The sequence below is a fragment of the Oryx dammah genome, unplaced genomic scaffold (genome assembly GCF_014754425.2).
Source record: "Oryx dammah isolate SB20612 unplaced genomic scaffold, SCBI_Odam_1.1 HiC_scaffold_24, whole genome shotgun sequence".
NCBI classification, from domain to species: domain Eukaryota; kingdom Metazoa; phylum Chordata; class Mammalia; order Artiodactyla; family Bovidae; genus Oryx; species Oryx dammah.
Window position 1 is genome coordinate 48366768 of NW_024070208.1, and position 17165 is coordinate 48383932.

General features: G+C 40.6%; 1 protein-coding gene across 3 annotated transcripts in view; it reads right to left on the reverse strand.

Moving 5' to 3' along the window:
- KLF12 (Kruppel like factor 12) overlaps positions 1-17165 on the reverse strand; it is a 523318-nt gene that overhangs the window by 16680 nt on the left and 489473 nt on the right. For all 3 annotated transcript variants that reach the window (XM_040266873.1, XM_040266871.1, XM_040266872.1), the window contains one exon: positions 13633-13790. In XM_040266873.1, coding sequence (XP_040122807.1) covers positions 13633-13790 — 158 coding nt within the window. The remainder of the gene's footprint in view (positions 1-13632; positions 13791-17165) is intronic.

Here is a 17165-nt window from a genome sequence, read left to right on the forward strand (position 1 = left end):
CCTGCCTTCTTGCTGGTGTCAAAGAGGCAGAAAATAGCACGGGCTTTAAATGTACGGGCTTCTCTCGTGGATCAGATGGTAAAGAATCTGCCTGCAATGCAGGAGACCCGGGTTTGATCCCTGGGTCAGGAAGATACCCCGGAGAAGGGAATGGCTACCCATTGCAGTATTCTTGCTGGAAAATTCCATGGACAGAGGAACCTGGCATGCTACAGTCCATGGGGTCGCAAAGAGTTGGATATGACTGAGTGACTAACACTCAGAATGCATGGTCCAGTAAGGCTCAGTCGTCAATCTATGACTGGATCTCAGGCTAGAGAGTGAAGCTTTCTGAAACTCCATCCCCACCCAACCCCACTCTGCCGGTCTATAAAGTGGGAATACTCTTCCAGTTGTGAAACTTAGAAATATACATGCCATGTGCCCAGCAAATGAGAGGTGCTCAGTAAAGGATACTGAATTCTACAGTTATGAAATTCAAGGTTTTTCTGTTTCTGCCAAGAAATAAAAATAACATGAAGCTAAAAATAAAGGCCATTTGTTAGTTTTCAGGAAGGAATTAAAATTTGCAGGTAAATGGATGCCAATCCTGATACTGATTTTTCCTAATATTATAAGTATAAAACTTCTTCATAGGCCAAGCAGACCAAACTATTCTATAATTTGTTTGATTCATTTGGTCTTGTCAATTCAGACAAGTGATTAGTATTTTAGCATCCTCCCCAAGAACTGTCTGGACTGCATTAATTGACTTTCTGTTTCATTATGTGTAAACAAGTGGGCCTCTTCTTTCTTTTCCATACAATTCTATAATGAGTTTCTTTGATAAGTATAATCTTTGCTACAGTAGATAGTATTTTCCAAGTATCCCACTTGGTCCTAAGAGCTGTATGGATCTGAACTTATTTAATGTTGACTCTTAACTTCCTCATGAAGTTGCTGTAAGCAACCTCCCTTCACCCAGAGTTAGTATGTGGCAGGTGGAGGTGGGATTTGAACCCAGGATCTGACACCCAAGGTCACAGTCTTAACCATTTCCCTATAATCCTTCTCAACCTTAAATTGCTGCTTTCATAAACCAGAATATCCAGTCAGACCTGGCCAAGCAGACTGAGAGAATATGAATTACTACTGATAGGAGAGACAATATGTTAACCCCCAAGAGCCTAGCCCCCTGCACCTAGAAATAAAATACAAGGGAAGTGAAAAATATCCTGTAATAAACATGTACTTCAGTGAAAGCAATAGTTCAAGGTCTACGGGTAATTCTTTATTTGGCTGTTCTGAGTTTATATTTCCAGGTGCTATGTCTGTCTGACCCTTTGTGATCCTTTGGATCATAGCCAGTCAAGCTCCTCTATCCATGGGATTCTCTAGGCAAGAATAGTGGAGTATGCCAGGACCTCCAGGGGATCTTCCCAACCCAGGGATCGAACCCATGTCTCTTATGTCTCCTGCACTGGCAGGCGGGTTCATTACCACTAGCGCAACCTGGGAAGCCCGTGTTTCCAGGTAGTAAGAGTATTGATCTTCCTGTTCCTGGTTGTCTTTTCCTCAGCTTCTTCTCAGACACCTCCCTTTACTTGTCACATAAATGTTCACTGAGACTCAGGCTTTGACTCCTCACCTGCAGAGGCTCTCCTTGGTACCCATGGCTGCTCCCATAACGTCTAAGGCAAAGATTCCCAAGGTTACATCTCAGTCTCTCTCCCATACACCATGGCAGGGGAGACGACATTTTCCCTTGGCAGCCAGAAAGCAACTTCCACATGACCGAGGTGTTATCCAGCATCTACCACTTAGACAAGGCCTGTTCCTCCTTCTGTTTTAGTATCTGGAAACAAGACAACCCTACCTCCTCAGGTATCAGGTCATACATTTCTCCAGCTGGAGAGATTTCTTGGACTCTTTCCTATCTGTTATTCTCTACTTGTCCCAACCTGATTATCATTATATCTGCTAGTTCTGCCTTCAAAACGCCCTCTCCAGTTTATCTCCACGAAGATGGTCTGCCTCTTTTTAGAGTCTCCCCACCTTTCAATGGGCTTCCCAGATGGCTCAGTAGTAAAGGCTCTGCCTGCCAATCCAGTAGCCTCAGGGGCCATGGGTTCAATCCCTGGATCAGGAAGATCCTCTGAAGGGGCTGCAAAGAGTTAGACACGACTGAGTTAGGCATGACCTTTCATGAGTACCAACTTCTACCGGTCTCTTTCCCTGTCTTGTGTCTTGCTCCCTCCAGTTTATTGTCTGTATTGTAAGGAAAACTTTCTGAAACAGAGTGATCATGCCACTCCTTGGCACCCTGGGCACGCCTGTAATTAAACCCTCCTCACACCCCATCCCATAATAACAACAGGTTTCCCACCTGTCCATCACGCTCAGTAGTGCAGTATTGAGGGTGCCTTTTCTATACTATTCTGCTTTGTGCAAACAGATGCTTGTTGATCAAATGAATGAAACAGCTTGAATTCAAATGCCTCCTGTTCTCTTGAAGTTTAACATACAAGAGTCTATAGAAGAGCAATCCACTTTGTGAAACAAAGAGCTTACTGATTGCACTTTACCCCTTCTACAACCCTTTCCCATTCCAATTAAGTAGAATATATATTTTGTTTGTTTTTTAAATATTTACTTATTTATGTGGCCGTGAAAGATCTGAGTTGTAGTGCACAGGCTCTGTAGTTTGTAGCAAGCGGGCTTAATTGCCCCTCAGCCTGTGAGATCTTAATTCCCTGACCACGGACTAAATCTGTGTCCACTGTGTTGCAAGGTGGATTCCTAATCACTGGACCACCAAGGAAGTCCCTAGACTATATATTTTTGAAAGGGAAAATAACAGGAGACTTTATTTGTAGTAACTGTCATTTAAAGGTCTAGTCTACAAATAAATATCTCATTTTTTTAATTTTTAAAATTTAGTAACATGATATGTGATGTTAAAATTAGCAACATCTGTGATTGAGTCTATTTTTTTTCAAATGAGCATCAATTATTTTAATCTTTAAGCAATGTATTTACTTTATAATTCTTTTTATTCTTAGTGATGAAGGGCTTTTACTGAATTTATCTTAAGCCTTATACATAAATAATATTTTAATAAACTCTTTAATGGTAACTATATTTTCTACAAAAATACAGTTCCTTAGTAGTTCCACTAAAGCCACACATTTTCTATTAGTAGTAGTTAATTTTATCATTCAGCAAAATTAAGTCAGGAGGCATAATCTAGTTGCTCAGCAGGACATGAAAAGGAACAAGGGCTGGGGATACTATTATCCCACTCTTTACAACACAGTTTTGATAGCTGAATGGACAAAATAAACCCAAAAGCAGAGGAAGGAAAATGGGGAGCATGGTGATAAGATCCCACAGTATTTTAACTTTTCATTGTCACTGATGATCTGTGTGCTAACAAAAACAAAAAACAAACTCACTTAGCAAGCAGCTTATTCAACTAGGTAATAACTGATAAGACTGTCTCAGAAGTCTTTACTTTTCTAAATATATGAAAAAGATACTTTAGTTTTTAAATAAGGTAACACTTTAAAATCAAAACTGAAACAAATGTTAACAGCATTCACACTTATATTCAGACAACTGTAAATCTTAGGTTCACTGTGTTTCTAGGTAGTAACTTTCTAGAACAGTGGTGGATTCATGTTGATGTATGGCAAAACCAATACAATATTGTAAAGTAATTAGCCTCCAATTAAATGGAATAAATTTAAATTAAAAAAAAATAACTCCTTCATAAATGAAAATAAGTAAATACTTTCAAAACATTTGTTATTGATCTGATTTTTCAGCTTCCTTTTTAGAGCTGGCCCTTTCCTGCAGGTTCCCACGGGTAGGTGATGGTTGCCAAAGCCTTGAAGTTGGGACCAAAGACCCCTTCACTGTTGCTACAGCAACCTGCATCAAGCTCGCTCAGGGCTTTCCCATCAAGTGTTCCCTGACACCACACTAATTTCAGAAAGTGAAGAGGAACTAAAGAGCCTCTTGATGAGGGTGGAAAAGGAGAGTGAAAAAGCTGGCTTAAAACTCAACATTAAAAAACTAAAATCATGGCATGGTGGCTCAGTGGTAAAGAATCTGCTTGCAATGCAGGAGACGTGGTTTCGATCCCTGGGTCAGGAAGATACTCTGGGAAGAGAAAATGGCAACCCACTCCAGTATTCTTGCCTGGGAAATCCTATGGACCGAGGAGCCTGGCAGGCTACAGTCCATGGGGTTGCAGGAGTTGGACACCACTGAGTGACTAAACATCAAGATCATGGTATCTGATCCCATCACCTCATGGCAAACAGATGGGGGAAAAGTGGAAGCAGCAATAGATTCTATTTTCAATGTGTTTATAAGTAGTAACTCTCTAGAACAGATTAAAATAACTCCTTCATACATGAAAACAAGCAAATATTTTTATAATATTTATGTTACTGATCCAGATCTCTGCAGATATGGCTCTACTACCAGATTTCAAACCCCTTGCTGTCTTCATCTTTAAGCTGCCCCCATTAATATTCAGAGAGCTATGTGCAGAGCAATCACTCAAGAGTTGCTCTTTTCATTTAATTATTAATGCTGCTGGTCCTTGTTTTCTCACGCGCTTTCTAACAACTTTAGAAACTTTAGTTGATGCTAAAGAAAGACTGGAAATTTCCTGGTGGTCCTGTGGTTAGAACGCCATGCTTCCACTGCAGGGGGCCTGGGTTTCAATCCTTGGTCAGGGAACTAAGATCCTGCAAGCTGTGAATCTTGGCCAAAAAACAAGACCAGTTCACATTAATGATGAAAAACTTTAAAAATAGACCATTTCAGGACTTCCCTAGTGGTACAGTAGTTAAGAATCCATGTGCCAATGCAAAGGACATGGGTTCAATCCCTGGTACAGGAGGATTCTACATGCTGTGGGGCAACTAAGCCCGTGCCCCACAACTACGGAGCCTGGGTGCTCTAGAGCCCATGCTCTGCAACGAGAAGCTACCATGATGAGAAGCCTCAGCACTGCAACTAGAGAAAGCACATGTTAGCAACGAAGACCCAGTGCAGCCATAAATAAATAAACAGAAATTTTAAAAACTGGCCATTTAACATCCCCTGCTATCTTAATACTTCCAAGTACCTTAATGACCAACTCTAAACAGGTAGGGGCCACTGGCTAGACCTGCATGGAGTGTGGCCCCGCTGGGAGAGACTGGTAGGTTATTAGCAAACCTGTTGCAGATAGGTATAATGAAAACAACACAAACTAGAAAAAACTGGTTCTAAAAAACCAGAATGACAGGTTCTAGAGAAACCAAAGTCTGCCTTTCAGCTCCTCTCCTTGTCTATTCCATGACAGCAAAGAGCGCCTTAACCCAGCATTCCCCAACCTCTACAATCTTGTTCCTGGTGATGTGAAGTGAAGCTGATGCAATATCAACAGAAATAAAGTGCAGGATAAATGTAATGGGCTTGAATCATCCCGAAACAACCTCCCCTTCCCCAGTCCGTGGAAAAATTGTCTTCCACAAAACCGGTCCCTAGTGCCCCAAAGGTTGGGGACTGCTGCTCTGACCTTTCCAAGGACTTGCAGATGCGATTAAATTATGGAAAGCACTAGCAGAGCTCTGAGCCTGACCCGGCAGGTCCTTAGGAGATATTGGCTCTCTCTCACCACTGGTCTCCGCGTCTGCTTTCAGCATTCCTTCCTGCTAACCACGCACCCCGCATGTCCTCAAAGTCTCCCTGAACCCTGCCCTCACGTCCAAGCAGATGCCATGCCCTGCTCTCTCGACTGCTCCACTGTTTCCCACATGGCCCCTCTCTGCCCACTGCGCTGCTGTGACAAGGGACATGTCCAAGTGCTCCAGATTAGAGACGATGGAATTCTACGTGCCGAGCAAAGGAGGGTGGTCAGACAATCTAACAGACAAGGAGACACTGAGGAAGTTTCCAAAAATAAACAGAGGTTTACCAACTTGAGAAGAAAAAAATGGAGGCACCCAGGCAGGCCATTTCAGGAAGAAGGGAAGAATGTGCCGTGAGCTCCGTACATCGAGCAGGTTTGGAGACTGGTTCGTTTGTTAGTTTTACCCCAATATTTTCTGCATTATATAAATTTTAAATTAGTAGAGTCTGGAGCAAACAGTTGATTGTGATAAGAATACACTAAATTATCCAAACATTTTTTGCCTTGAACCTATTGCTCACATTAATAACATATATCTGTATCAGTACAAGACATACATAATTTCAATTCAACAAATAATGACTGGGTCCCTATAATGTCTTAGTCCCTGCATTTACTGGGGATTCCCTGGTGGCTCAGAAGAAGCTGCCTGCAACATGAAAGACTTGGGTTCGGTCCCTGGGTTGGAAAGAGCCCCTGGAGAAGGGAACGGCTACCTACTCCAGTATTCTGGCCTGGAGAATTTCATGGCTACAGTCCACGGGGTCGCAAAGAATCAGACATGACTTAGCGACGTTCACTTTCACCGCACTGACTGGGCATGCAGTGGCACTAGTGGTAAAGAACCCACCTGCCAATGCAGGAAACCTAACAGACACAGGTTCAATTCCCGGGTCAGAAGATCCTCTGGAGGAGGGCACAGCAACCCACTCCAGTATTCTTGCCTGGGAAAGACTATGGACAGAGAAGCCTGACAGGCTACAGTCCATGGGGTCACAAAGAGTCAGACACGACTGAAGTGATTTAGCAGGCACTTACATGGTAATTACGCCACAACTTGCTATATTTATGTTCACAGTTAAAAAAATAGAAAACCTGCGATTCACTGAGTTAAGTAGCTTGTCTAAGCTCATCAACCAGTTAGGGGCCAAAGATAAACTTCTGTTTACTGACTTCAAATTTAGTGCCGTTTCTATGATAGTTTCCTATTTCTTTGCAGTTACCAATATGGTGCATACTTGCAAGCTCTTCGGCTAAGATGTGCAAACAACTTATTCAGAGAGGATTTTTTTTCTTGAAAAATGTCAGTCTGTCCTTAAGAGATTCATTATCTGGGCATCATTAAGCCTTATGCTTTATCTAACAATGAATCTAGACAGAGGGTCTGAAGTGGAGCTTTACATGGAATGAGTTATTTAAATAATGAAGATGGATGTGAATATATAAGCAGCACCCCACCGCCTGAAGGTAAGACCTAGCAACCCCAAGACTAGTGAACAAAAGGCCATCAGGATGCACTGCTGGCACACGGCTCATGATTTTCTGTGTAGGATATTATCAAGTCATTTCAAAATCTCATCCAATAAAATAAGATGCCAAATTGGAAGCAAGAAACAGAGGAATAGCAATGAGAAGGGGCGAGGCAAGCAACAAGTGAAGAAGCATGGAATCTACGAGCATTTCAGATCACAGTGTATGCATGTGTGTGCAGTCATTTTTGTTGCTGCTGTTGTTCAGTCACTAAGTCATATCCGATTCTTTGCAACCCCACTGACTGCAACATACCAGGCTTCCCTGTCCTTCACTATCTATATGCACTCTCTATCTGCAGTATCGGAGAAGGCAATGGCACCCCACTCCAGTACTCTTGCCTGGAAAATCCCATGGACAGAGGAGCCTGGTAGGCTGCAGTTCATGGGGTGGCTAAGAGTCGGACACGACTGAGTGACTTCACTTTCACTTTTCACTTTCACACATTGGAGAAGGAAATGGCAACCCACTCCAGTGTTCTTGCCTGGAGAATCCCAGGGACGGGGGAGCCTGGTGTGCTGCCATCTATGGGGTCACACAGAGTTGGACACAACTGAAGCGACTTAGCAGCAGCATCTGCAGTATACTACCTGCACAGGCATTGTGCTGTGCTAAGTCACTTCAGTGTCCGACTCTTCGTGACCCTATGGACTGTAGCCCACCAGGCTCCTCTGTCCATGGGGATTCTCCAGGCAAGCATACTGGAGTGGGGTGCCATGCCCTCCTCCAGGGGATCTTCCTGACCCAGGGACTGAACCTGTGTCTCTTATGTCTCCTGCATTAGTAGGTGGGTTCTTTACTACTAGCGCCATCTGGGGAGCCAATGCATCGGTCATTGAAAAAAAGTTAAAGTGAAAGTAAGTGCAAGTTGCTCAGTCGTGTCTGACTCTTTGCAACCCCATGACATGAAATTACAGCACATGATATTAATTACAAAGGCTTTATTCCTCAAGGGAAGGGCTAACTAATACAACATTTCCTTCATTTGTAAAGGTAAGGAAGGACATATTTAAATACTTTAAATAATGAGGGACTTTTAAATAAAAATTGATTAGTATTTTAAAAGTATCCATATGAGTTACCTTCCTTGTAAAATTTAGATACAAATTACTTTTGCTACTGTCAGATAGATAAGAGATGTGACTGCCTTGTGTTCACTACTTTTTAAAATTTAGGTGTGGAGTGTTCATATGAATTCAAATAACTATGAGGCAAGATTGACTAAACAAGCCTGAGAAACTTATTAGAGTCCAGGATACCAAGTTGAAATTTTCAAATTAAGATTCATTTGAAACTAAATATTCTTACATATTGAAATGATTAATTTCAATGAAATTAATGATCAATATCTATTTTTAAAAAACCCTAGTTTTAAATCTTTATCTTGCCATTTCCTTGTTCATCATTAAATAACAGTATTTTGCAGAACAGGGACAATCATACCATTTCAAATGTACCACTAGAGGGTTCCAGCTGATTTCTGGACCCTCTTAAGCTAGACCCAACATCTGGTTGCTGTGCGCCATCTAGTGGCTGTAAGAATCAGTGGTGCCTGAGTGTTACTTCCTTGTACTTGTATTGCATTTTATTTAGAGAAAACACGATGGCACACATTTTTGGAAAATAAAGAGAATTATAAATGGTAATATCAAATTTGTAAAACCATTATCTTCTAAAATTCATATTTAGATCATTTGATAAGCAGTAAAATTCTTAAAATCAGAGAAATTCATTGTAAATAAGTTACATATCATACAAATTTAAATGACCTTTAATTTCAACACAGTGCAATTCATTTAAATACACTGTACACGGCTTCACGCAGAGGAGACATACAATTCAGACTAGTGGATAGGAATAATTAGGGTAAATGTGATGGTCGAAATATATTTTTTCCTTCTATTGAATATTCCTTAAACAATTTGCCACAGGGAAGTGTTAGTAGGCATTTAAAAATATTTGGCCAAACTTCTATGTTATTATCTAAAATGCACATTCATTAGACTAAGTGATTTTTCAGTTTAAGAAGGTACTTCAGCATTTCTTGTTTTATTCTAAATTCTTTATGACTATGTAGAAAATGAACCTCTTTCACACTCCTATAGATATGTTTAATTTACTTTATATCTATCCTAAACAGATGACTGATCATTTACTAAGAAGGCACAAAAGATCAAGTTAAAGGCAGAATTAACGTGACTTTCTCAAAGGAAGTGTCTTGTTGCCCCTTGCTCACCTCCCATTGCGTGTATAATTCTCATAAGTCATCAGTTATAATCCCATACTTCACATTCATTATTACTGGTCAAACACAAATAACTTACTCAATATGCCTGAAGCAAAGGTAAGGCTAAGAAGATATGTATTAAAAGCAAAGTAAGCCAACCTGAATCCCTACAGAACTAGTGTGCATTTAATTTTGAGCACAAAGTTATGAAATCTTGCATGTAATTATAAATCAGAAACCAGTATGGGCTCAACTTTGAACTGGTGGCAGCAAATCAACCAAGTTTCATTCATTCTTTCTAAAAGTACTGTTATTTGACTGGTGGTTTAGGAGCTTCTGCCTTGCCCAGAATAAGTATTTCTCTGCTAAGTTGGACGGATGAGCGTGTCATATCTGGGTTTGGAGCAGAAATTTCACAAGGACTTTTGGGTGGAGCTTTGAGATCAAGAAACATGGATCAGAGGTAGGACAAGTAGGTGGATTCTTAGCTGTAAGTTTATGAATTGAGACCAACTTGGATGGAAGTCTCCAGGACCACATCTGAGTCCTTTCTCCTGAACCTGTTCTATTCAGTACTTGAAAAAAATGGAGAAGCTGAAGAAGAATCCTAAAATACTAAAAGCAAGGTGGGCAGGAAGGGGTTCCAAAGTCTTTTCGATTTATTAGAATAATGAGCTCACATCAATCAGATGGATATAGTATACACAGTAGAAGTATTTCTAAGGTTTGAAAGGGTATGTGCAGCTCCCACAGCAATAATTGTCCTGTATGTCCGACAAGAGATTATCCAGCCTGGGACAAACACCTCAGTGAGGGAAAACCCACCCCTCTCAAGGCAGCCATCATTTGACAGGTTCAACAACAAATACAACACCGCATGCTTTGGTTTAAAAGAAATGTTATTGTTACAAGGGAGGGAAAGATCTAGTTTTCAGCAGTTTTTGACATAGATGACCTAACAGAGAAAGATACCTGCTAAAAGAGTTAACTCTGTCTTCGAAATCTATTAAGAGATGTCCATTAACAAGAGCTCTTACGTCAACTAGGGGAGTGAAAACTTTAGAAGATACAGTGATATGTCAGAGTATAATTAGAAAAAAGTGGCTGAGAGAATTGAGGGTGTCTGATTTGGAGAAATGAAGATGCCCGTGGTTCATGGCAGTGTCTAGAGGAGCACCAGCGCCCGGAAGTGAAAATTGCAGTGTGACGGCTGGAGGTATAAAGTAGCCAAACAAAGCCACAGGGGACATATTCAGGGCTGTCAGAGACAAGGACTCTGCCCTCAGAAACATCATCCAACTTGTCTCTCTGTTACTCGACAAATTTAAGGAGAGGTAGGAAATAATACTCCACCGGGAGCCACTCTCGTTACCAAGGAGACAATGATACCAGGTGTTGTGCGGATCAAATGAAAGAAAAGATCTGTTACGTGTGCAGAAAACTGCATAGGAGGGACTGGTTCTCCGTGAGAGATGACACCCAAGGGATTTCTCTAATGTGGGAATGAACTAAACTCCATGACACCTAAGGTCCATTTGGACCCTAGGAGTCAATGATTTCATCTTATTAATAAGCCATGTTGATTAATTCTGCTTCAGCATTAGAGGTTTATATTGCTTTGAATTACAATGCACACATCACATTTCCCTCACTTTTCACAATATATATTAAAACCTTCAAGATTCAATCCTATAATGCTATAACATTAAAATCCTTTCATAGTATCTCATTAAACCCTTTCTTCTCTTTCACTGTTCACCACTTGGATAATTGAAATCGAGGATGTCTGGTGAAAATGGGGCTAATAGTTATTTCAGAAAGTTCAAGGAAAATAGGAGTAACTCAAAATATATGAGGATTCACTGATGAAAGGTCATCCTTTTTTTTTTCTTATTACTGAAATGCTCCCATAAAAAGTCAGTAATACAACCTGATCATACTTACTCCTATGATTTGTGTTCACTATGTACTGAGAGGATGAAATATGCTTATTCAACTTTTATGTCTCTATACTTATTCTTGGCCATCATAAGAAAATTGAATACACACTACCATATATAAAATAGATAACCAACAAGGACCTACTGTATAGCAAAGGAATTCTACTCAATATTTTATAATAACCTATAAGGGAAAAGAATCTAGAAAAAATAGATATGTGTGTATGTTTAAGTGAATCACTTTGCTGTACATCTGAAACTAACACAACATTGTAAATCAACTGTACTCCAATAAAAAACTAACTTAAATATTAAATGGCTTAATTTTTCAGATCCAAAAACAAGAAAGAAAATTGATTAAAAAATAGTGCCTGATAACTTCCGTGGTGGTTCAGGGGTTGAGACTGTGCTTTCACTGCAGGGGGCATGGGTCTGATACCTGGTCAGGGAACTAAGTTGGAGAAGGTGATGGCACTCCACTCCAGTACTCTTGCCTGGAAAATCCCATAGATGGGGGAGCCTGGTAAGCTGCAGTCCATGGGGTCGCGAAGACTTGGACACGACTGAGCGACTTCACGTTCACATTTCACTTTCATGCATTGGAGAAGGAAATGGCAACCCACTCCAGTGTTCTTGCCTGGAGAATCCCAGGGACGGGGGAGCCTGGTGGGCTGCCCTCTATGGGGTCGCACAGAGTCAGACACGACTGAAGCAACTTAGCAGCAGCAGCAGGGAATTAAGTATCTCACAAACCGTGTAGTGTGGCCAACAAAACAAAACAACGACAAAATGAGTGTCTAAGAAATAGAGGAAAACTTCTCCTGGGAGAGCTCAGGATCAGTGAAGAGGGGAGGATCTGGAATTAAGAAGAAAAGGAAGAAGGGCTGGGAACAGGGAAGAAAGATGGGAAGAGGCAGTTTGCACACTGTGCTGAATTACCTTAGAAACAGCAAAAGCATTAACATGGTAGATGAGCAAAACTAAACTGCAGACTATAAAGCTTTTCTGAATTCAAGCAGCATCTTGTGCTGTAACGTCATCACACACGCAAAGAGGCCCCACCTCAATGATCAAAATCCTGAAAGTCTCTGTAAAGAAACCTTCAAACAATCTGCTATAATAACATGACTCAATATATGGCAAAGAATGCCAATTTAAATAAATTTGCTACCTCAGCTGGGAAACGGTGCACACAGTGTGGTTGCCTTAATGTATCTGAGACAGGAGCACTATTTACATGGCCCCACGGGGTCTGTTACACATGAAGCTCCCAGAGGTGGGTGCTGGAGGCAGATTCACGTCCAGGATAGTTACTGGACTGGGCTGTCTTCATCTCTAGTATGTTGCTACCAGGAATGCCTATGAATGAATTTCCCTCTTCTCTGAGGTTCACACATTCCAGTCACCAATCACTTTTCCTTGAAAAGGTTCTGTAATTGGGGCGGAATTTGGTCTTTGGTCTCTTCCCAGAGCCTCCTATCAGTGGTACCCAACGGGATCCAGAAAGTAAGGCAGGCAGGGGATGCCAAGTGAGAGACATACATGGTAGAGGATGGATGGGGTGAGTAGAAAGCTAAGTGAAGAACCACCGGCTTCTTTCCTGGAAGGGTGAATCGGTGGGAGGGTAGATGTGTTGGGTGAATGGATGGTGACAAAGTCAGCGAGTTACTTGTGATCTCAATTTCCTTCTTTGCAAACTATGAATATAAAAAATCCTCTCCATATACCAAAAAAAAAAAAAACAAAAAAACCAAAACCCAGTGAGAATCAAGTGGAATCATGGGGAAATAAAGTTTTCAACTCCTTGCAGTGTTATGTATATGTCAATCTTATTTCAAGTTTTTGTTGTTGCTGTTTATTGGTTTGGTTATTTGGGGGATGAGATCAAGGGGAGGAAAACATGATCTAAGTGGTGGTGAAAATGCTAACTTTAAGATAAGAAAACGATTTTACTCTGCTTGTTTTGTATGTTACGTGGACATTTTAAAACCTAGACAAGCACTAAGTGGCAACTCTGACTATGAAAAAGTCTAGACCACTGGGTTCACACTAATATAAGCCCTTAAGATACAGAAGAAATACTTTTTTGTTTCTAAATTTCACTAAGACTTAAGCCTTTTTTGACTAAGAGAGGGAATGCACTCTGCTCAGATATGATGGGTGAGCACAGAACACTCCAGCACACCCAGGGGTCCGAAGTCAAGCAGCCGGCCCTGTCTGGACTCTCAGTGACCCTCAGGTGAGAAGCCCTGCAGACCTGTTACCTGTATGTGTCCTTCGATGAGCCTTCAGGTGAGAACTTTTTGTATACACTTTGTTGCAGCCCTCGAAATCACATCTGTGGATACGCCGTTTTCTCGAGTCTGGGGATTCAGACCTTCTCTGGCGCCTTGTGCTCTCGATACTAAACGGTGAGATTGAACTGGAAAAAGAGAAAGGAGATTTAAACGGTGAGCAAACACAGCACTCTGTTTGGTTGCAGTGCTGTGAGACCTGAGGCTCGCAGTCTGCAGCTTCACAGAGACTCAAGGCCCCGGGTCCACGTTACTGCTGTCACTTTCTGGGACACGTTTCATTTCTTATCTCGAAGGCGGGCAGCTTGACCTATTTTTGATGAAACACTCCTGGGGAGAGGAAGACATGCTTAAAATAACAACAGAATGAAAAAAAAAAAAACAGTAAATGAAAGCAGTGGTGAATGAGTAGATCTCCATCATCAAAAGAAATTATCCGGTGGTGGTAAAATTATCGCCTAAACTTCTGAACTTGGGAAGACACTTACAGAGAATATTTTAGGAAGACCTGCAACAGACAAATGACAAAATGAATGCATTTAATATGTAACATGAGGGTCTGAATTGCATGTGACAACACATAAAATCATGTAAAATCACAATGTACGTTTCAAAACAAGTGAGGCTGGGCTGAAAGAAATGACATCAGTACATCCATAACATGACTCATGACAAGCTATTTTGGTTCTGCAAAATGTACCTGACATTTAACTCTTCCCGTTGGTGGTTTTTCACGGCGAAGAATCAAGTGCATTGTATTTAAAGATTAGCTGTACCATATTATGAAAAGTTTTAACTATGAAATTTGGCCCTGACTTGTACATTGTTTAATCTTAATGCCACAGTAGAAAAACAGGATTAGTTTGTAATGTCAGGTAACTGATTAACATGTACTTCTTCCAACATTAATCTCTTTTGATTGAGACAGAAATGAAGAATATGACTCATTTTTTTTTTTAGTTATTCATGAAGTTCTTTAAAGTTACAGTGAAATACAATAAGAAAAGCAATCACTCATACTCCTACTATAAAAGATTTACCACTATTAATACTTTGTCATTATTTTCTTCCAGCTTTTCCAGGTTTCGATGTTTTTTAAAATTACTTTTTATGAATAAATCAGTCCTCAAAAAAACTGAACACTACAGATAAAGATAACTTTTCCCCTCTTTCTTCCATCATTGTCCTGATCCCTTGTTCTCCCAGGGAAAATCTCTATCATCAGTTTTCTACAAATCCTTTCAATTCTTTTAAATTATGCTTACTGGTATCTGCATTCATGGAAACTCATTATATTGCGTTTTTTAAGAGACATATAGATAAAAGGCTGTTCACATCATTCTGCAAATTGTTCCACACTTGACTTTTGTTCACTCGACACTGAGGATCTGAGGTCTGTTTATGCTGATGCAAACACTGGTTTGTTCATTTGAAGGGCTATACGCTATAGTGCACGGATCCTAAGATGAATCTTTTCATATTTCAATGTCTCTAACTCAGGATGCCTCTGACATTTGATGGGTGGTGGTCATGGTTTAATTGATTTATTTTGTCTTTCTCAACGGTGTATTTTACAATAGATGGTGTTTTAATCTAACTAGATCAGGAGTTGGTAAACTGTTTCTATAAAGGGCTGCTGCTAAGTCACTTCAGTCGTGTCCGACTCTGTGCAACCCCATAGACGGCAGCCCACCAGGCTCCCCCGTCCCTGGGATTCTCCAGGCAAGAACACTGGAGTGGGTTGCCATTTCCTTCTCCAATGCATGAAAGTGAAAAGTGAAAGTGAAGTCGCTCAGTCGTGTCCGACCCTCAGCGACCCCATGGACTGCAGCCTTCCAGGCTCCTCCGTCCACGGGATTTTCCAGGCTAGATAAAGGGCTAGATAGTGAATATTCTGACCGAGAGTCATGCAGTCTATGTTGTGACAAATCAACCCTGCAACTGTAGCATGAAAGCAGCTATACATAAATATGAGTATAAATAAAACAAATGAGTGTGTCTATGTTCTAATAAACCTTTATTTACAAAACAAATAGTGGGCAGTATTTGATCCATGGGCTATAATTGGTTAATACTTGACTCAGATGAAATATGGGAGTAGTCCAATGAACATTCATTCCAGAGTTTAAAAATTCATTTCCTAAGTGATGGACATATAAATTTATTTCTCATATTTTACTGCAACATTGCTCCAGTAAACTTTAAAGTGTCTCTTTCCACATGGTGGTGGTGGCTTAGTTGCTAAGTCATGCCCAATTCTTGCAACATTTTGGACTGTAGCCCGCCAGGCTCCTCTGACCATGGGATTTCCCTGGCAAGAACAGTGGAGTGGGTTGCCTTTCCCTTTGCCAGCGGATCTTCCCGACCCAGGGATTGAACTTGGGTCTCCTGCACTGCAGCCGGACTCCTTACCGACTGAGCCACCCAAGTTTTCAAAGCATCTTTTCACTTGTACAAGTAACAGATTCAGTAGCCAATGCTTTATATTATTAGCGAAGATCAAATATAAATGACGTTTATCTGCCTGTATCTTCAACAGTTTTGTGCAAGATTTCTATGAAGTTGAAGGAAAGAACATATGGGATGGCTAAGCCACTTTTTCAGCCTTCTTATCACTCAATGCAGCTTTGTGGTTTTCCACATCATTGACTCAGCTGTAGGGATTGGAGCTTGGCTGTAAAAAGAGTCAAAACAGTGTGACTGGTCTGTCCCACGAGAGAAGGGCTTTAGTCACTCCCAACAAGGTATGTTCTGGCATAGGGTGTGATTCTTGTGAACAAATTGACTCTATCTGTGATAATAAGGCAACAGTAATTCACTTCTTGACTATCTAGTCATAAAAACAAATATGGATCTTGCCACTGGGGGCCTCACAAATAGAAACTTTTGTGTTGTGGTATATTTTACACCTTTCAAATCGAGAATATGACATGGTATTTATGTCCCTCAAGTTATAACATAAAGCCTATAGTAAGAACATTTTGTTTTGTACAATGCTTTCTATGTACTACTATACAGAAGTCTAAATGTAACTAAGCATAATCACACACACATATTGCTTGGCCTGTGGATTTTAGCTATTTATTCTGCTATGTGTTCATATATGCAGAGAAAAGTAAAAAAATAAACCTAAAATCAATACCCAGTAACTACTAAGCAAGTCTATAAGGGACCAAGGAGGTAATGCTGCTATACAGTCAGCCACTGGACTATATGGTGGGCAGGGAAGAAAAGCAGGCTACAGAGTGGCGGGAAACCACTTCACTCAGATTTTTGAATGTACATCAAAATTGAAGACATGTTAGGTGGCTGGCCTTAATGCTCTACAAAACTTCATACCGTGGTTTTCCTCATTTTAAAGTGAAATGTTTTAGGACATTATAAAGAACAACTACCTAAAGATATCTGCATGATGATGATAAAAATAATTTTTAAAGAGGTATGTGCATTGAATAAATGGACCAAGCTAACCTTAAAATGACATTCAATGGGTAAAACATCCC